This window comes from Oncorhynchus mykiss, chromosome 5, assembly GCF_013265735.2.
Source record: "Oncorhynchus mykiss isolate Arlee chromosome 5, USDA_OmykA_1.1, whole genome shotgun sequence".
Taxonomy (NCBI): Eukaryota; Metazoa; Chordata; class Actinopteri; order Salmoniformes; family Salmonidae; genus Oncorhynchus; species Oncorhynchus mykiss.
The window spans coordinates 12,874,535-12,896,950 of NC_048569.1; the positions used below are offsets into that span (position 1 = coordinate 12,874,535).

Genomic DNA, 22,416 nt, shown 5'->3' on the forward strand with positions numbered 1-22,416 from the left:
GCACAGACATTCACTTCACCTTGCCGAGTTCTGCTAGGAGCAATCCTAACCTACTATGCGGACGCCTTCAGCCAGCAACCCTCCTAAATGGACTGTAGGTACTCTACCTACGATGCTAATACTGATAATGATGATAACACTAGCAATAATAACGTCACCTTTAAACTGAAAGCACTTTAAAGGGCACGACTTTGTGTAAAACGAGAAGCCATGTATGAAAATGCCTCTCTTTCTCTCCTCCTGCTCAAATTCCTTCTCTCTCTCTACCTCCCCTTCTTTCTAGGCCAGATTACTGTTGAAAAGGACTTTTGATGTAAAAACTGCTTTATGGATAAATTTGATTGATTGGTTGCTTCCCATCCTCTCTGTGCGATGCAGTCTGTCGGTGAGCCAAGTGGGCCAGAACTTCACCTTTGTTCTGACTGACATCGAGAGCAAGCAGCGCTTTGGCTTCTGCCGCCTCTCCTCGGGGGCCCACAGCTGCTACTGCATCCTCAGGTGAGACCCCTTTGTGTGTGTGTCTGTGTGTGTTTGAGAGAGAGAGTTTCCTATATCGGCGTACCACAAGGTACAGTGTCGGCACCATTGAACTTGGATTTTTACATTTGAATCATTTAGCAAACTCTCTTATCCAGCAACTTACAGGAGCAATTAATAGAACAGAGAATTGTGTGTTCTGGGGGGGGCATGTTGTTTTTAAGTCAGTTGTGACTATTCTATAGTTGGATATTCTGCATCATCATATCAGAGAAAAAGCAAAGGGAGAGAGACTTGGCAAAAGTGGAGCTACAGGACAGGACAGGTTTGTACAGAACAGGTTATGACAGGACAGAACAGGACAGATTAGGACAGGGCAGGTTAGGATGGGACATGTTAAGACCGAACAGGACAGAACATGTTAGAACAAGACAAATTAGGACAGGACAGGTTAGGACTGGTTAGGACAGGACAGGTAGGAATGGACAGAACAGGACCGGTTCGGACAGGACAGGACAGGACAAGCATTACAGAGGGTCCTATGGACTCTTAAATCTTAGTCGTGAATGTACCTTCACCAGTGGCTTTTCACATTCTCTGTGGGCAGAAGTCAGGCCGTGTTCTCTGTTCATACACACACACTCACTCACTCTCTATCTCAAACATTCTCTCAAACACATACTGAATGCAAGATCACCCTACTTTCTACCAAGTCATCCACTGTTGACCACCAATGGGCTCCCGAGTGGCGCAGTGGTCTAAGGCACTGCATCTTAGTGCTAGAGGTGTCACTACAGACACCCTGGTTAGAATCCAGGCTGTATCACAACCAGACGTGATTGGGAGTCCCATAGGGCAGCACACAATTGGCCCAGCGTTGGCCGGTGTAGGCCGTCATTGTAAATAAGAATTAGTTCTTAACTGACTTGCCTAGTTAAGTAAATAGAGCATGATTCGCGGACGGCCATTTGGCCTGTGTCTTGGTGGGGGGTGGTGAGTCTAGAGGGAAGTGATCTTGGTGGGGGGTGGTGAGTCTAGAGGGAAGTGATCCTGGGTCTTGGTGGGGGGTGGTGAGCCTTGAGGGATGAAACAACACTCCAAGACCTGAGGATGTGGCCTGATTGTTAGTGTGTTTGCACATACTCCTGTGTATGCTAGTTTTATCGGTGTGTATGTTTTAGTTATTATTATAATTTTGGGGGGGGCTCATCCACCACCCCCCCTCTTCGGAGGACAAAAATAAACGTTGTTTTTACGTCTTTTTCTTTTGTTATTACATGTCCATTCTACACACATTTTACAGTAGTTATATAGCAACATAAAGTCATTTGATACATTTCATATACAGTCGTGGCCAAAAGTTTTGAGAATGACACAAATATTAATTTCCACAAAGTTTGCTTCTTCAGTGTCTTTAGATATTTTTGTCAGATGTTACTATGGAAAACTGAAGTATAATTACAAGCATTTCATAAGTGTCAAAGAGTTTTATAGACAATTACATGAAGTTGATGCAAAGAGACAATATTTGCAGTGTTGACCCTTCTTTTTCAAGACCTCTGCAATCCGCCCTGGCATGCTGTCAATTAACTTCTGGGCCACATCCTGACTGATGGCAGCCCATTCTTGCATAATCAATGCTTGGGGTTTGTCAGAATTTGTTTGTCCACCCACGTCTTGAGGATTGACCACAAGTTCTCAATGGGATTAAGGTCTGGGGAGTTTCCTGGCCATGGACTCAAAATATTGATGTTTTGTTCCTCGAGCCACTTAGTTATCACTTTTGCCTTATGGCAAGGTGCGCCATCATGCTGGAAAAGGCATTGTTCGTCACCAAACTGTTCCTGGATGGTTGGGAGAAGTTGCTCTCGGAGGATGTGTTGGTACCATTCTTTATTCATGACTGTGTTCTTAGGCAAAATTGTGAGTGAGCCCACTCCCTTGGCTGAGAATGTTCTCAGGATGCTTTACTGTTGGCATGACACAGGACTGATGGTAGCCCTCACATTGTCTTCTCCGGACAAGCTTTTTCGAATGCCCCAAACAATCGGAAAGGGGATTCATCAGAGAAAATTACTTTATCCCAGTCCTCAGCAGTCCAATCCCTGTACCTTTTGCAGAATATCAGTCTGTCCCTGATGTTTTTCCTGGAGAGAAGTGGCTTCTTTGCTGTCCTTGACACCAGGTCATCCTCCAAAAGTCTTCTTCTCACTGTGTGTGCAGATGCACTCACATCTGCCTGCTGCCATTCCTGAGCAAGCTCTGTACTGGTGGTGCCCCGATCCCGCAGCTGAATCAACTTTAGGAGACGGTTCTTGGCGCTTGCTGTGCTTTCTTGCTGGGCCTTCTTCACAACAATTGAACTGCTCTCCTTGAAGGTCTTGATGATCCGATAAATGGTTGATTTAGGTGCAGTCTTACTGGCAACAATATCCTTGCCTGTGAAGCCCTTTTTGTGCAAAGCAATGATGACGGCACGTGATTCCTTCCAGGTAACCATGGTTGACAGAGGAAGAACAATAATTCCAATGCACCTCCCTCCTTTTGAAGCTTCCAGTCTGTTATTCAAACTCAATCAGCATGACAGTGATCTCCAGCCTTGTCCTCGTCAACACTCACACCTGTGTTAACGAGAGAATGGCAGGGCTGAAATGCAGTGGGAATGTTTTTTGGGGATTCAGTTAATTGGCATGGCAAAGAGGGACTTTGCAATTAATTGCAATTCATCTGATCACTAAAATCCTGGAGTATATGCAAATTGCCATCATACAAACTGAGGCAGCAGACTTTGTGAAAATACATTTTTGTGTCATTCCCAAAACCTATGGCCATGACTGTACATTACATCTAGATGGATAGTACTGATACATTATTTGGTCATAACTATTAAAGAACATGAGCTTTGTGTGTGTGTGTGTGTGTGTGACCTGAGAATAGGGCCTGATTTTTTTTTTGTGTGTGTGCGTGTGTGCGTGCTTGCACATGCCCCTGTGTGTGTTAGAAAGAGTAAGGGAGTGTGTATTTATGTGTATCTAGTTTTATCTGTGTGGGTGTGTTTATGCACGCATGTCACTCTGATGGAGCAGCAGCTGTAGTATCTCCGCTGGTTAGAGAGCCAAGCCACCACCGCTTTGGGTAAAGGCCGGAAAACGTTCCCGGATATCCCATCACTCGGGTGCTTTGAAATCCGACCACTCCAACCTTAATGTTTTGTCTCTGACTAGTAATTCCTTTGTGGTCCAGAGACCACCCTTTCCCCTCTCTACTGATTTCTGTCTCTGTGTATGCTGGAAGAAGTACCTGGATCAGTAAGGGTATATGTGTTGTTCAAAAACGAGGGACTATTTTGACTCCATTATTTATATTTTTGAAGGTGGATAAAATATGAATGTTGACAAAAAATAATTACAGTAATGTGAGAATCCGTTGCTCTCTTTCAGTCTCAGAGCTATTTCTCTCTTTCTTTTTCACTTGATTGATATCTGCAGTTCTATTTTTATCTTTCTCTTTTCATCCCCCCTTCTTATCTCTTTCTCTCTCTCCTCCCTTCTCTCTGTCTCAACCCCCCCCCTCTCTCCCTCTCTGTCTCTCCCTCTGTCTCTCTCTCTGTTTCTGTCTTTCTCTGACTCGCTCTCTCTCTCTCTCTTCCTCCTGTCAATGTCCACAGCTAATCTAACCAGTCTCAAACGCAGGATGCACATACAGTAGTCAGACTAGAGGCATGTACACAGAACAAAAATACAAACGCAACATGCAACAATTTCAAAGATTTGACTGAGTTACACTTCATATAAGAACATCACTCAATTGAAATAATTTCTTTAGGCCCTAATCTATGGATTTGACATGACTGGGAATACAGATATGCATCTGTTGGTCACAGATACCTTAAATAAATGGTATGGGCATGGATCAGAAAACCAGCCAGTATCTCGTCTGACCACCACTTGCCTCATGCTGCGCGACATCCTTTTTAATGAAGTTGCTGGATATTGTCGAGAACTGGAACACCCTGTCGTACACATCGATTCAGAGCATCCCAAACATGCTCAATGGGTAACATGTCTGGTGAGTATGCAGGCCATGGAAGAAGTACATTTTCAGCTTCCAGGAATTGTGTACAGATCCTTGCGACATAGGGCCGTGCATTATCAGGCTGAAACATGAGGTGATGGCGGCGGTAGAATGGCACGACAATGGGCCTAAGGATTTTGTCACGGTATCTCTGTGCATTTAAATTGCCATCAATAAAATTAAATTGGGTTCATTGTCTGTAGCTGATGCCTGCCCATACCATAACCCCACCCCCACCATGGGGCACTCTGTTCACAACTTTGACATCAGCAAACCGCTCGCCCACATGACGCCATACACGTGGTCTGTGGTTGTGATGCCGGTTGGACGTACTGCCAAATTCTCTAAATGACGTTTGGTAGAGAAATTAACATTAAATTCTCTGGCAACCGCTCTGGTGGACATTCCTGCGGTCAGCATGCCAATTGCACGCTCCCTTCAAAACTTGCGACATCTGTGACATTGTGTTCTGTGACAAAACTGCACATTTTAGTGGCCTTTTATTGTCCCCAGCACAAAGTGCACCTGTGTAATGATCATGCTGTTTAATCAGCTTCTTGATATGACACACCTGTCAGGTGGATGGATTATCTTGGCAAAGTAGAAATGCTCACTTACAGGGATTTAAACAAATTAGTGCACAACATTTTAGAGAAATAAGCATTTTGTGCATATGGAACATTTCTCTGATCTTTTATTTCAGCTCATGAATCATGGGATTAACACTTTACATGCGTTTATATTTTTGGTCAGTGTATTTAGAGAGTAGGGAAATTTAGGTTTCTGCTTTATGATGTATTTACATGACACTTCAACATTCTATGGCAGCCATGTTAGCTCCCCATTAACATGACATGAGGAATATTCTAACAATGCTATGTAACTGAATGTCTGGAATTAGAACAATATTCAACATTCTAAAAGTTGGTCCAATATATGACTCTGAGTCAGACTGTGCTATTTTTATACTTTAGAATCGAAACCCCCATCAGAAGCTAGCCAGCTAACTAGCTAGTAGTCAGTTAGCCACTGCTAGTGGTCTTCACTGTTAACTCGGACAACAACAAGCCTTCGCTCGGTCAATACCTACCAGTCTGCACAGCGCCATATCAACTCAGAGCATATCGGACTGCTTTTTCTCTACCACATCTCTGGATTCCTACCGCAAGCTCTGAACCTTTACACCGGATTATCGCAGCTAGCTAGCTGCAATCCGAGTGGCTACTCCTGGCTAACGTCTCTGTCCCGAAGCAAGCACCAGTTAGGGTTGAGCTAGCCTCAAGCTAGGCCCATCTCCCGGCTAGCCAAAGAGGTCCACCAGCCAGTTCTTGGGCTACAATACCTCTTTTGCCAATTGGCCTGGACCCTTTACTGCCGACACGTAGCCCCGCCAATCCATCACGACCGGTCTGCCGACATAATTGTCCGGGGTGGTTTCAACAGGCTCTTCCGTTGCGACGTCGCCGGAGGCCCATCTGCTAGCCCCGGCCCGCTAGCTGTCTGAATCGCTGTGTCTCCAGCTCGCCTAGCGTAGTAGCGACTACTGAATCGGCTCCCTAACTCATCTATTGCTACTCACTGGACCCTATGATCACTCGGCTACACATGCCTCTCCCTAATGTCAATATGCCTTGTCTATTGCTGTTTTGGTTAGTGATTATTGTCTTATTTCACTGTAGAGCCCCCAGCCCTGCCCAATATGCCTTAGATAGCCCTTTTGTTCCACCCCCCACACATGCGGTGACCTCACCTGGCTTAACTGGTGCCTCTAGAGACAAAACCTCTCTCATCGTCACTCAATGCCTAGGTTTACCTCCACTGTATACACATCCTACCATACCCTTATCTGTACATTATGCCTTGAATCTATTCTTCCACGCCCAGAAATCTGCTCCTTTTACTCTCTGTTCCGAACGCACTAGACAACCAATTGTTATAGCCTTTAGCCGTACCCTTATCCTACTCCATCTCTGTTCCTCTGGTGATGTAAAGGTTAACCCAGGCCCTGCAGCCCCCAGCACCACTTACATTCACCAGGTGCTCTCATTTGTTGACTTCTGTAACCGTAAAAGCCTTGTTTTCATGCATGTTAACATTAGAAGCCTTCTCCCTAAGTTTGTTTTATTCACTGCTTTAGCACACTCCACCAACCCGGATGTCCTAGCCGTGTCTGAATCCTGGCTTAGGAAGGCCACTTCATCGACCTGGTCAAGACTTTCAACTCTGTCAATCACTATATTCTGATCGGCAAACTCAATAGCCTTGGTTTCTCAAATGACTGTCTCACCTGATTCACCAACTACTTCTCAGATAGAGTTCAGTTTGGTTGGGGAGGGGGGGGGGGGGGGGGGGGGGCTGTTGTCCGGTCCTCTAGGGGTGCCACAGGGTTCAATTCTCGGGCCAGCTCTTTTCTCTGTATATATCAAACAGGTGATGATTTAACAAGCTCATTCGCGAAAAAATCACTGTCGTTGCACCAATGTACCTAACCATAAACATCAATGCCTTTATTAAAATCAATACACAAGTAGATTTTTTAAACCTGCATATTTAGTTAAAATAAATGAATGTTAGCAGGCACTATTAACTAGGGAAATTGTGTCACTTCCCTTGCGTTCTGTGCAAGCAGAGTCAGGGTATATGCAGAGGTTTGGGCCTCCTGGCTCATTGCGAACTGTGTGAAGACCATTTCTTCTTATCAAAGACAGTAATTAATTTGCCAGAATTTTACATAATTATGATATAACATTGAAGGTTGTGCAATGTAACAGCAATATTTAGACTTATGGATGCCACCCATTCGATAAAATACGGAACGGTTCCGTATTTCACTGAAAGAATAAACGTTTTGTTTTCAAAATGATTTGAATTTGACCATATTGATTAGTATTTTTTTTAGTTTACCTTTATTTAACTAGGCAAGTCAATTAAGAACAAATTCTTATTTTCAATGACGGCCTAGGAACAGTGGGTTAACTGCCTTGTTCAGGGGCAGAACGGCAGATTTTTACCTTGTCGGCTCGGGGATTCAATCTTGCAACCTTTCGGTTATTAGTCCAATGCTCTAACCACTAGCCTACCTGCAGCCCCGACCAAAGGCTTGTGTTTCTGTGTCTATGATTTGATATATGACAGAGCAGTCTGACTGAGCGGTGGTAGTCAGCAGCAGGCTTGTAAGCATTCATTCAAACAGCACTTTCCTGCGTTTGCCAGCAGCTCTTCGCAATGCTTGAAGAACAGCGCTGTTTATGACTTCAAGCCTATCAACTTCCGAGATTAGGCTGGCAATACTATAGTGCCTATAAGAAGTCAATGGTATATGAAATACAAATGGTATAGAGAGAAATAGTCCTATAATTCCTATAATAACTACAACCTAAGTCTTCTTAACTGGGAAGTTTGAAGACTCATGTTAAAAGGAACCACCAGCTTTCATATGTTCTCATGTTCTGAGCAAGGAACTTAAACGTTAGCTTTTTTAAATGGCACACATTGCACTTTTACTTTCTTCTCCAACACTGTGTTTTGGCATTATTTTAACCAAATTGAACATGTTTCATTATTTATTTGAGACTAAATAGATGTTTTTTTTTATTATATTAAGTTAAAATTAAAGTGTTCATTCATTATTGTTGTAATTGTCATTATTACAAGTATATATAAAAATCGTCCGATTAATCGTTATTGGCTTTTTTTTGTCCTCCAATAATCGGTATCGGTATTGGCATTGAAAAATCATAATGCTAGTAAAACTAAATGCATGCTCTTCAACCGATTGCTGCCCACACCCTCCCGCCAGACTAGCATCACTACTCTGTACGGTTCTGACTTAGAATACGTGGACAACTACAAATACCTAGGTGTCTGGTTAGACTGTGAACTCTCCTTTCAGACTCACATTAAGCATCTCCATTCCAAAATTAAATCTAGAATCGGCTTCCTATTTTGCAACAAAGCCTCCTTCACTTATGCTGCCAAACATACCCTCGCAAGACTGACTATCCTACTGATCCTTGACTTCGGCGATGTCGTTTACAAAATAGCCTCCAACACTACTCAGCAAACTGGATGCAGTCTATCACAGTGCCATCCGTTTTGTCACCAATGCCCCATACACTACCCATCACTGCGACCTGTATGTTCTCGTTGGCTGGCCTTCGCTACATATTCGTTGCCAAACCCACTGGCTCCAGGTCATCTAGCCATAGCATAGCAGCACCCACCCGTAGCACGCGCTCCAGCAGTTATATCTCACTGGTTATCCCCAAAGCCAACACTTCCTTTGGCCGCCTTTCCTTCCAGTTCTCTGCTGCCAATGAGCGATTTGCAAAAATCACTGAAGCTGGAGACTTATATCTCCCTCTCTAACTTTAAGCATCAGCTATCTGAGCAGCTTACGGATCACTGTACCTGTACACAGCCCATCTGTAAATAGCACACCCAACTACCGTATCTCCATATTGTTATTTATCTACTTGCTGTTTTGCACCCCATTATCTCTACTTGCACATCATCTGCACATCTATCACTCCAATATTAATGCTAAATTGTAATTATTTTTCCTCTATGGCCTATTATCTTACCTCCCTACTCTTCTACATTTGCACACAATGTTCATAGATTTTTCTATTTTTCTATTGTGTTATTGACTGTACGTTTGTTTGTGTAACTCTGTGTTGTTGTTTTTGTCGCACTGCTTTGCTTTATCTTGGCCAGGTCGCAGTTGTAAATGAGAACTTGTTCTCAACTGGCCTACCTGGTTAAATAAAGGTGAAATAAAAAATAAATTAATATCCTCTTCATGTTGATTCTTGGTGGCCCAGTCACACAATGTACTCTAGAAACAGCAATAATTGAAACCCATGCATTTGTTTTAGTTTTACGTCAGAGTCAGATGGATACTGCTTTGTAACTTTCTAACCAGCATCCTAATCCAAAATCTGAACCTTGTTTCTGGGCTTCATGGGGGGTGAAACTTAGCAAAGCCATCTTTTTGTGCATACGCATGGACTGCTAGCTGTTTTGCTAATAGGATTAGCCCAATATGGAATTTGCAGATCACCTATATGACCGGGTCCTCTTTCTATTCTCTCTAATTGGAAGTTCACAGTAGTTATTTACCTGTTTGTTTGGCTAGCTCTGGTGAGTAGGCTAGCTCGCCTCACCTCAGGGAGGGCCCTATCACTTCTTCCTCTTGCTGTTTCTCTGGCTCTCTCTCTCTGTCCGTCTGTCCCACTCCCCAGAGAGAGTGCAGGGTCGTCCATTTTGTTTTAATTGAGCAGAAACATGTGAAGGGATCAGAAATATCTCGAAGGATTAGGGGGTTTGGGGGGAGAGTGCGAGAGAGGGATGAAAACGCTGAAGTCTGGGCCCACCCCCGCGGCTCACCCCCGCGGCTCACTTCATGGAGCAAAACAAGGGTGCTGCTGGGTATGAATGTAGTTAACGTGACCTCTGAACCCGCCGAACTGTTGACATGGAAAGCAGCCAGAGCCGCGTCCACAGAACGCCTTTTGTTCATCTCATTTACCCTCCCTCGTCCTCTCCTGTTTCTCCACTTTGAGGGAGGGATAGAGGGAGGGGGGTAGAGAGAGAGAGTTGGCAGCTCGGATGGGAGGAATGCGAACAGGGAGCCCCCTTTTCTTTTCCCAGGCTTTAGAAACAAGTGGTGGGCCCTCTCAGAGCAGGAACAGCACGTCCTCTCTAGCAGGTCCGCTCAGGCTCAACTCAATCGACACTGACAGGTTCCTGGCCTGGCCAGGCCAATTGGCAGGGCATGGGGGAGGGGGGCAACATGGGGCTGGCTGGCCGCATTTAGTGTTGTTGTTTGGGGGAAGGGGGGCAGTGGGGTGACTACAGGATAACAGGGGTAGTGGAGGGCACACCTGTGAGGCAACAAGGTTGGTTGGATTGTGGATGTGACAGGCATGTTCATTCATGACTTTATAGATGCATTCTCTAGGTTCTTTGTTTACATTTTATTTGGTTTGATTGTTAGTCTGATTGATTATATTATTATGTGTTTATTGACCGTACCGTGTTAAATTTGAGCAAAGATTTGAGGGAAACAATTATCATCTAAACTTTGAGCAGTGAATGTTAACATTAGTTCCTTGACTCCAGTGTCACTGGTTCATAAACAGAACTAGTTTGGACACTGCTATATTTTCATTAATTTCGTGCTCAGTATGTAGACTAGTTCTTCTGTGTACTAGTTGTCAAACGATGCTCTAAATCGACTAGGGCTGACCACATTTATTTGACTGGTCGATAGATTTTTTTTGTCGAGCAGTGGCAAGTAAATATTAAAAATGATGGCACACGAGACACCTGTCTGATTCACACCTGTCTCGGTAGACTAAACCATTGCGGAAGCTGTGGGGATGGCACACGAGACACCTGTCTGATTCACACCTGTCTCGGTAGACTAATCCATTGCGGAAGCTGTGGGGATGGCACACCAGTATCACCAGTAGACATTTACTGTTCATTTTCAGAATTTGAATCTACACTGTTTGTTTGGTTACAGTCATTTCTGTTAATGCATTGAATATATTATTATTATAGTCTTGTCATTGTAGGAGTGGACACGTTGTTTGCAGAGAGCACAACCTAGGCTACACTTGTGAGGAAAAAAAACTTTGGGTTTATTTCATTCCATTTACGAGTTGTCAATTTATTCATTGTCTTTTGTTTGGGGCGTCCTGTCAATCATGAGTAAGGACACACTACGGATTACGCATAGAAGTAGCCCTAGGCTACCTGGCCTGCGCGCAAATGTAGGCCTATAAATGTGCCCATCTGGGGATCTGATACTATTTCTGATCGTCTTAACTCTCTATCACTGTGGAGCTTATCAAAGTCATGTTTTCTTCACCTCATACAGAAAGTAAATAGAAGTCTGCTTTTACATCCATTGAGAATGACAGTAGTTCCTCAATGTAGCCTATTTGAAATATCTTTCCAGCTCTTTCCTTAACCACTCAGCATGAAGGGGGAAAAAAATATCATGCTCTGATCCAGTGGAAACATCATAAAATAGGCCTACCTGATTACTTCTTATTCCTTGTGCAAAATAGCCTACAGCTGTGTCTGTCTGTCTGGGGTTTACAGGTGCAGGAAACTGGTGAGGGCCTGATCAAGTTAATAGTTGATACAATGTTTCAAATTCCTTGCAGACAGGCCATGGGTAGCCAGTGTGACTTAAAGGATATTTATTTTTATCAGGATATTTTGTACCTGGGGGCTGCAATGTTTTTTTTGTTGGCTTTATGTAGGCTATTTTTACATATTGGCAATAGAAGTTACTTTTAGATTTCTATAATTTTCATTTAGATAGAATTTTGATTAACCACATGACTTAGCTCAAGACTTTATTATAAATTAAATTAAAGTTCCATGAAAAGTTCCATGAAAATGTGCTTATTAAAATCATAACTGGCACGCAGATCAGTAGAGATGGTACGATAACTTGGTACTCCAAATGGAAAAGGTTTTCGAACTCTGTTATGGCCTATTACCGGCAACTTTAGAAGCGTAATGGTAGAATCTGCGAAGGCCAGCAGCAGCGGGAGGAGGACGATCCAGAACAGGGTTTTTTCTTCTGGTTAGGCTTTATTGATATCTGGCTTCCGCTTTAGTAACTTTGAAGAATCTCAAATATAAAACATATTTGGATTTGTTTAACACCTTTTTGGTTACTACATGATTCCATATGTGTTATTTCATAGTTTTGACGTCTTCACTATTATTCTACAATGTAGAAAATAGTAAAAATAAAGAAAAACACTGAAATTAGTAAGTGTATCCAAACGTTTGACTGGTCCTGTGTATCATACACTACAGTTGAAGAACAAGGGAGAGAAATTCTGCTTTGAAAGTTGATAAACTTGTAACCCCACTTTTGAGAAAATTGGCCTTGAATATTTGTAACACCTACTGGAGAGCTCTTTGTCTAAGCCCATTCTGCATCGTTCACACCCTCTTAAGCCTTAGCCCCACCCATCTCTTTAAGGATTCACGTGAGGCCATGTGCTAAACAGAGTGAGTACGGTAGTGTACTAAACAACCTAAGATTTCAAGACTAAAGTCTGGTTTATACTACGTCTATCGACATATCTGTAGACAGTTGTCACAGTGACATCATGAACATTCTATTGTCGTCCGACATCAAACTTGTCCTTGTCGTTATGAAAAAGGATAAACACAAAAACGATAGGTGGTCCAAAATAGCATAACTGGTGTATTTTAACACCAATAAACCCTTCCGTTTAAAAATGTATTTAGTATACACTACCATTCAAAGGTTTGGGGTCACTTAGACATTTTCTTGTTTTTGAAAGAAAGCACATTTTTTGTCCATTAAAATAACATAAAATTGATCGCAAATACAGTATACACATTGTTAATGTTGTAAATGTCTATTGTAGCTGGAAATGGCTAATTGTTATGGAATATCTACATAGGCATACAGAGGCTGATTAAAGAAGCAATAAAACTGGCCTTCTTTAGACTAGTTGAGTATCTGGAGCATTTGTGGGTTTGATTACAGGTTCAAAATGGCCAAAAACAAAATAACTTTCTTCTGAAACTCGTCAGTCTATTCTTGTTCTGAGAAATGAAGGCTATTCCATGCGAGAAATTGCCAAGAAACTGTCTTTGTTCTTTTGCCCATCTTAATCTTTTATTTGTATTTGCCAGTCTGAAGTATGGCTTTTTCTTTGCAACTCTGCTTAGAAGACCAGCATCCCGGAGTTGCCTCTTCACTGTTGACTTTGAGACTGGTGTTTTGCGGGTACTATTTAATGAAGCTGCCAGTTGAGGACTTCTGAGGTGTCTGTTTCTTAAACTAGCAACGTTACGTTAGCTGGCTAGCCAGTTCAAATAATGACCATATCCTAGCTGACAACAACTTAACTTTAGCAAATTTTTATTTGTCATTACAGGAAAATAAATTCCCAACAAGATAATTATTTCCAAGTTAATGTCAAACTAATTACAGAAAATAGTTTACGGTTGTGAGTGTGACGACATAAAAGCAGGGCATTCTACCAGAGAACTTTAGAACTTGGACACTGTCTTGTTGGCTTAATGTTATATCCTAATTTTAGTTTGGTACAGTCATGTTGTTCTTCACATTACCGTCTCTGGTAAACATACACTATATCAAATAAAATCACATGCACAGGATACAGAAGGTGTAAATGGTACAGTGAAATTGTTATTTGCATAATGGAGTCTTTTGTTTAGACATGTAGCTAGCTAAACAATGAACCATAATCCCAACTCATAACGTTACACCCATGCATGAGGCTGCAGGTAGCTAATGTTGGCTAGCTAGCTAACATTAGGCTATAACTAGCAATGTAAATGGCTTATTGAGATACGAATAATATTTCTACACAGATCATACATGTAATGTTAGCTAGCAAGCTTTAACTTGCAATGGAAACGACTTTCTGACAAAATTTGAAACGTATAATATCTGAAAATGTAGCTAGCTAGATTCTTACCCGTATATACATGGATGAACGCTTCTCCCTCTCTGTCACGGATGCCATGGTTTCCCTTAGTTTGAATATGTAATCCGGAGACAGGCGTTTTATACAACAGCCTTCTGTGTGTTCTCTTTTCGACACCGTCTGCATATTTGCAATCAAAGGCCAGAATTTTCTCCATCTCCTTAGCTATCATACTCTGCTTCCACCGGCATTCCACTGATTTCAAAATTTGATCAACTTCTTCCGTGATCGCCGTTTCCGAATACTCTACAATGTCTGGTTCAATGAAGATGTTTTAACCTAAATCAGAGATTTCCTCATCGTCTCCAGAAGTGGAGAGCATTAGCAACACTTTTGCAGTTCTTCGCGATACCTTTACCTATACATACTGAGCTGCTCATATTATAGACAGAAGCATGCTACATGGCAGGCCAATCTGAACTTATCTTTCGGCATGTTCAGCCCATCCATTATCTCAGCCAATCATGGCTAGCGGGAAGGTTCCAGTCTTTTTCGTTGGTTAAACCAACTAGGCTTGTAATTTAAATGTTTTATTAATATTCACAGATGGCATACAAGTTTGTTATTAAGGCACATGAAAGTTCACATGTTCCAGAAGGCATTTCTGCAAAAAAAAAGTTGAAATGCCTCACCTGTGAAGTAGTGACGTGCGACATATGCCTAGTTTCCTGAAACCAGTCACATATGAAAAAGTATACATTTTTACATTTCATCCAATCGACCAAAAGAACAGATGACTCTCGGTCGACCAATATTTTTTGTTGTTGGGGACAGCCCTTAAAATCGACACAACCTTTTTGACGTTTCATCTCATTTATCGTATTTCCAACACCTAGCACCAAGAGGTCACGCACAATTAAGACCCCAATACAAGACCCCAACAAAAAAGAAACAAAGAACAAGAAACAATTAAGAAAGGAAAAAGCCAATCCAATTCTGCAGACTGTTGACTAGAGACAATCCCTTAGGGAGGGGAACTCTGGTCTATAGAGTGGCCCAGCGTGTGGCACTTTCTCCGGGGCTCCTCTTCACTTCAGCTGGGGGGATTAAAGCCGCGCTAGGCCTCTGACCTTGCTTTGTTTACATCCGACACAAAAAAACGCAATCATTACAAACCCCTCTGTCTTCTTCGACACAGTAAAGGCTGTGACCTGCACACACAGCGGCACCATATACACAGCGGCACCATACACACAGCGGCAGCATACGTGTGCGCCGATCGGAAAATAAATCAATTGGGGGATTCGATTAGTTTACCTCAATGGGCGGCAATGGGCCCAACCGGCATGCGGATAAGTGGAAAGCGGTACGGTTGAGAGGGTTAGAAGAGACTGAAGGAGATCGTAAAATGGTGTTTGGAGATTAAGGTGTTAATAGGGGCTGATTAAATGTGAAATGGACTGATTTGGTGAGCTATGTCCTTGGCTGAACACACAGTGTTTGCAAATGTCCACTTGAGAGCACCCAGTGTTGTGGCTGGTTATACCGGCCGGCTGGTCCCGCTGTTTAACCTCCCATTGATGGTGTTGTGGTTGGTAAAATTGTATGTGGATCCAGCAGCAGCAATACACTACCAGGGCTTACCCTAAGGTCTGATCTTTACTGTACAAGGGATGAATGGATGAGGCACTCTTGCCACAATGCAAAGCCGAGCACACACTCATGCGAACACACACACACACACACACACACACACACACACCCACCCACCCACACACTGTTGAATGCTATAGGTCTAGGGTAGAAAATCAAATAATATTTTATTTGTCACATACACATGGTTAGCAGATGTTAATGCAAGTGTAGCAAAATGCTTGTGCTTCTAGTTCCGACAATGCAGTAATAACCAACGAGTAATCTAACCTAACAATTCCACAACAACTACCATATACACACAAGTGTAAAGGGATGAAGAATATGTACATAAAAATATTTGAATGAGTGATGGTACAGAATGGCATAGGCAAGATGCAGTAGATGGTATAGAGTACAGTATATACATATGAGATGAGTAATGTAGGGTATGTAAACATAAAAGTGGCATTGTTTTAAAGTGGCTAGTGATACATGTAGTACATATAGATGGCAAGATGCAGTAGATGGTATAGGGTACAGTATATACATATGAGATGAGTAATGTAGGGTATGTAAACATTATATTAAGTGGCATTGTTTAAAGTGGCTAGTGATACATTTTTACAACAATTTTTCCATTATTAAAGTGGCTGGAGTTGAGTCAGTATGTTGGCAGCAGCCACTCAATGTTAGTGATGGCTGTTTAACAGTCTGATGGCCTTGAGATAGAAGCTGTTTTTCAGTCTCTCGGTCCCTGCTTTGATGCACCTGTACTGACCTCGCCTTCTGGATGATAGCGGGGTGAACAGGCAGTGGCTCGGGTGGTTGTTGTCCTTGATGATCTTTATGGCCTTCCTGTGACATCGGGTGTTGTAGGTGTCCTGGAGGGCAGTAGTTTGCTCCCGGTGATGCGTTGTGCAGACCTCACGACCCTCTAGAGAGCCTTACGGTTGTGGGCGGAGCAGTTGCCATACCAGGCGGGGATACAGCCCGACAGGATGCTCTCGATTGTGCATCTGTATAAGTTTGTGAGTGCTTTTGGTGACAAGCCAAATTTCTTCAGCCTCCTGAGGTTGAAGAGGCGCTGCTGCGCCTTCTTCACAACACTGTCTGTGTGGGTGGACCAATTCAGTTTGTCCATGATGTGTACGCCGAGGAACTTAACTTACTACCCTCTCCACTACTGTCCCGTCGATGTGGATAGGGGGGTGCTCCCTCTGCTGTTTCCTGAAGTCCACGATCATCTCCTTTGTTTTGTTGACGTTGAGTGTGAGGTTATTTTCCTGACACCACACTCCGAGGGCCCTCACCTCCTCCCTGTAGGCTGTCTCGTCGTTGTTGGTAATCAAGCCTACCACTTTAGTGTCGTCTGCAAACTTGATGATTGAGTTGGAGGCGTGCATGGCCACGCAGTCATGGGTGAACAGGGAGTACAGGAACGGGCTCAGAACGCACCCTTGTGGGGCCCCAGCAAATTGGAGTGGGTCTAGGGTGTCAGTTAGGGTGGAGGTGATATGGTCCTTGACTAGTCTCTCAAAGCACTTCATGATGATGGAAATGAGTGCTACGGGTAGTCGTTTAGCTCAGTTTCCTTTAGCTTTCTTGGGAACAGGAACAATGGTGTCCCTCTTGAAGCATGTGGGAACGGCAGACTGGGATAAGGATTGATTGAATATGTCCATAAACACACCAGCCAACTGGTCTGCGCTTGCTCTGAGGACGCGGGGGTTAAGCCTTGCGAGGGTTAACACATTGAAATGTTTTTCTCACGTCGGCTGCAGTGAAGGAGAGTCCACAGGTTTTGGTAGCGGGCCGTGTCAGTGGCACTGTATTGTCCTCATAGCGAGCAAAGAAGTTGTTTAGTCTGTCTGGGAGCAAGACATCATGGTCCGTGACTGGGCTGGTTTTCTTTTTGTAATCCGTGATTGACTGTAGACCCTGCCACATACCTCTTGTGTCTGAGCCGTTGAATTGCGACTCTTACTTTGTCACTATACTGACGCTTAGCTTGTTTGATTGCCTTGCGGAGGGAATAGCTACACTGTTTGTATTCGGTCATGTTTCCGGTCACCTTGCCCTGGTTAAAAGCAGTGGTTTGCGCTTTCAGTGTCGCGCGAATGCTGCCATCAATCCACGGTTTCTGGTTTGGGAATGTTTTAATAGTTGCTGTGGGTACGACATCGCTGATGCACTTGCTAATGAACTCGCTCACCGAATCAGCGTATTCGTCAATGTTGTTGTTTGACGCAATGCGGAACATATCCCAATCCACGTGATCGAAGCAATCTTGAAGCGTGGAATCAGATTGGTCGGACCAGCGTTGAACAGACCTGACCGCGGGAGCTTCCTGTTTTAGTCTCTGTCTATAGGCTGGGAGCAACAAAATGGAGTCGTGGTCACCTTTTCCAAAAGGAGGGCGGGGGAGGGCCTTATATGCGTCACGGAAGTTAGAATAACAATGATCCAGGGTTTTACCAGCCCTGGTAGCACAATCAATATGCGTAGCCTTGTTAAAATCCCCAACTACAATGAATGCAGCCTCAGGATATGTGGTTTCCAGTTTACATAGAGTCAAATAAAGTTCGTTCAGGGCCGTCAATGTGTCTAATCGAAGAGAATTCGTTTGGTAGATAATGCAATCGACATTTGATTGTGAGTAATTGTAAGTCAGGTGAACAGAAGGACTTGAGTTCCTGTATGTTGTTATGATCACACCATGTCTCGTTAATCATAAGGCATACCCCCCCCTCTTCTTACCAGAAAGATGCTTGTTTCTGTCGGTGCGATGAGTGAAGAAACCAGCTGGCTGTACTGACTCCGATAGCGTGTCTCGAGTGAGCCATGTTTCCGTGAAGCAAAGAACGTTACAGTCTCTTATGTCTCTCTGGAATGCTACCCTTGCTCTGATTTCATCAACCTTGTTGTCAAGAGACTGGACATTGGCGAGTAGTATGCTAGGGAGCGGTGCGCGATGTGCCCGTCTCTGGAGCCTGACCAGAAGACCGCTTTGTCTGCCCCTTTTTATTGCGACGTTGTTTTGGTTCTCCGGCTGGGATCCGATCCATTGTCCTGGGTGGTGAGCAAATCACAGGATCCGCTTCGGGAAAGTTGTATTCCTGGTCGTAATGATGAGGAGTTGACGTTGCTGTTATATCCAGTAGTTACTTACTGTATGTAATGAAACCTAAGATTACCTGGGGTACCAATGTAAGAAATAACATGTAAAAAATCAAAATACTGCATAGTTTCCTAGGAATGCGAAGCGAGGCGGCCATCTCTGTCGGCGCCGGAAGTTCATCAATGGAAGTTATTAACACAATGTAACACAAATGTCTAGAGGCCTGGTGTATTGATTATTATGTATTTATGAATGACCACTTCTGTCGCCATATCACTGATCCCTGTGTGATTGTGTGTGTGTGATTTTGTGTGTGTGTGTGTGTGGTGTGTGTCTGTCTCTCTTTGTGTGTGTGTGTCTGTCTGTCTGTGTGTGTCTGTCTGTCTCGCTGTGTGTGTGTGTGTCTGTCTGTCTCTCTGTGTGGTGTTTGTGTCTGTCTCTCTCTCTCTGTGTGTGTCTCTGTGTGTGTGTGCGCGTCTGTCTGTCTGTCTGTCTGTCTGTCTGTCTGTGTGTGTGTGTGTGTGTGGTAGCAGCAGCAGACCTGGCTCAATAACTTCCCTTGCCCTTTACAGGCTGGGAGGAGGGACCATAAAGGCAGAGTGGAAGGGCCATCCAGGGAAATACACAGGAGTCATTCACTCCCAGCCAATTAAAATGTTTGTTGACGTATTTATGTCCTACTTGCCCCCCACCCCTCCCGCTCACCTACTTCCCCTGCTTCCAACCTCACCCCCACATCTCGACTCTGAAGCTAAACCTTACGATTTGTGTCCGAGATTAGATAAGGGGATGTTAGATTGCTGGATGATTACCAAGGCAGTGTCGCTAATTCAAGGTACAGTGCCTTGCGAAAGTATTCGGCCCCCTTGAACTTTGCGACCTTTTGCCACATTTCAGGCTTCAAACATAAAGATATACAACTGTATTTTTTTGTGAAGAATCAACAACAAGTGGGACACAATCATGAAGTGGAACGACATTTATTGGATATTTCAAACTTTTTTAACAAATCAAAAACTGAAAAATTGGGTGTGCAAAATTATTCAGCCCCCTTAAGTTAATACTTTGTAGCGCCACCTTTTGCTGGTCGCTTGGGGTATGTCTCTATCAGTTTTGCACATCGAGAGACTGACATTTTTTCCCATTCCTCCTTGCAAAACAGCTCGAGCTCAGTGAGGTTGGATGGAGAGCATTTGTGAACAGCAGTTTTCAGTTCTTTCCACAGATTCTCGATTGGATTCAGGTCTGGACTTTGACTTGGCCATTCTAACACCTGGATATGTTTATTTTTGAACCATTCCATTGTAGATTTTGCTTTATGTTTTGGATCATTGTCTTGTTGGAAAACAAATCTCCGTCCCAGTCTCAGGTCTTTTGCAGACTCCATCAGGTTTTCTTCCAGAATGGTCCTGTATTTGGCTCCATCCATCTTCCCATCAATTTTAACCATCTTCCCTGTCCCTGCTGAAGAAAAGCAGGCCCAAACCATGATGCTGCCACCACCATGTTTGACAGTGGGGATGGTGTGTTCAGCTGTGTTGCTTTTACGCCAAACATAACGTTTTGTATTGTTGCCAAAAAGTTCAATTTTGGTTTCATCTGACTAGAGCACCTTCTTCCACATGTTTGGTGTGTCTCCCAGGTGGCTTGTGGCAAACGTTAAACAACACTTTTTATGGATATCTTTAAGAAATGGCTTTCCTCTTGCCACTCTTCCATAAAGGCCAGATTTGTGCAATATACGACTGATTGTTGTCCTATGGACAGAGTCTCCCACCTCAGCTGTAGATCTCTGCAGTTCATCCAGAGTGATCATGGGCCTCTTGGCTGCATCTCTGATCAGTCTTCTCCTTGTATGAGCTGAAAGTTTAGAGGGACGGCCAGGTTTTGGTAGATTTGCAGTGGTCTGATACTCCTTCCATTTCAATATTATCGCTTGCACAGTGCTCCTTGGGATGTTTAAAGCTTGGGAAATCTTTTTGTATCCAAATCCGGCTTTAAACTTCTTCACAACAGTATCTCGGACCTGCCTGGTGTGTTCCTTGTTCTTCATGATGCTCTCTGCGCTTTTTACGGACCTCTGAGACTATCACAGTGCAGGTGCATTTATACGGAGACTTGATTACACACCGGTGGATTGTATTTATCCTCATTAGTCATTTAGGTCAACATTGGATCATTCAGAGATCCTCACTGAATTTCTGGAGAGAGTTTGCTGCACTGAAAGTAAAGGGGCTGAATAATTTTGCACGCCCAATTTTTCCGTTTTTGATTTGTTAAAAAAGTTTGAAATATCCAATAAATGTTGTTCCACTTCATGATTGTGTCCCACTTGTTGTTGATTCTTCACAAAAAAAATACAGTTTTATATCTTTATGTTTGAAGCCTGAAATGTGGCAAAAGGTCGCAAAGTTCAAGGATGCCGAATACTTTCGCAAGGCACTGTATATCTGAAACTATCAAGTAGGGTGTTATCCCGGGATGTTAGGCTAACTGTAAATGCTACTTATCTTTGCTTTACGTAACAAATATTTATTTACTTAACAAATATGTCATAGCAATAGATGGTACGCTTTTCAGAGTGCAAGGCTGCCATTTCATTATCTCCCTTGTAATGGGATTGAGATTGAACCACATGGACTAGTTCGACCACATGGTTTAGACAGTGAATTCCTGGCAAGCCTAAAATCTCATGACTGGTCATGTACAGCTTGCCTTACTTGCAGTTGTGGTTAGCTAATGAGTAATAAATATATTTAACAGTCACCCAAATGTCAAACAAGGCCCAATGCCAGGGAAACCTCCTGTTTCAAATTCACTTCCTGTTAAAACGGTCCATGGTATGGAAGGATTGTATGATATACGATTTGAATATGGCTAGCTACTATAATATGTCAGGTCCCATCACTGTGCAAGATGTAAACGCTACAACTGACAGTCTACTTAGCTGTGAGGGTTGGGTTTCATGGAAGCAGTCGTCATGTCGGAAACATGTTGCGTTCCAGGTAGCCAGGCACCATCAACATTTAGCCAAGTCAGCTTGTGTGTGATAGAAGTAGCTGAGTAACGGGAGCCCGGCTGACGGGCATCCTGCCACTAAGATACAGCCAAATGAAATTCAGTGGGTTGTTTCACACTCCTTTCTTTTTACTGGCCCTCTAATCGGCCCCCGTTTCCGCTGCTCCCCAACACCTTCTTTAAGAAGCCCTCCTGGTATAAAGGGCCCTACGCAAACAGAGCGACGGAGCGTCGTATATGGTCCGTTCCAAAATCCGAGTCACACAAGATTAAATAGAACTACTTAGAAACCGATGGTCCGTCGCTGCGCTCTACGTAAAGTGTGTAGCGGCCTTAGGTCCCCTGGGGGCCCACTTCTCCTTCCGGCTGTTTTTACACAAGCCTTTCGAGTCACTCATCCGCCTTTGTTTAACCCCTGACCCTGCGAAACAAGGCTCCGTCAAAACTTCTGAGGGGCTGGCGGCAAGGAAATGGAATAAGTGTTTGGTTACAAACGAAACAGGCACTGGCGGTACGTCATAAATCGTTGGTGCAGCAGGAGTGCCGCCACGGCCGGCCTATTGCACGAGGGCGTCGGGCTCGTAAAGTTTTAACGGGCCTGGTCTCTCTGCCGAAAGTTTTGTTTTTAAGGGG

At 43.5% G+C, this 22,416-nt stretch overlaps 1 protein-coding gene across 5 annotated transcripts in view; it reads left to right on the forward strand.

Annotated features, from left to right (window-relative positions):
* The window catches only part of LOC110523223 (DENN/MADD domain containing 1A), a 175,508-nt gene that overhangs the window by 71,703 nt on the left and 81,389 nt on the right, over positions 1-22,416 (forward strand). For all 5 annotated transcript variants that reach the window (XM_036976817.1, XM_036976815.1, XM_036976818.1 and 2 more), the window contains exon 5: positions 379-498. In XM_036976817.1, coding sequence (XP_036832712.1) covers positions 379-498 — 120 coding nt within the window. The remainder of the gene's footprint in view (positions 1-378; positions 499-22,416) is intronic.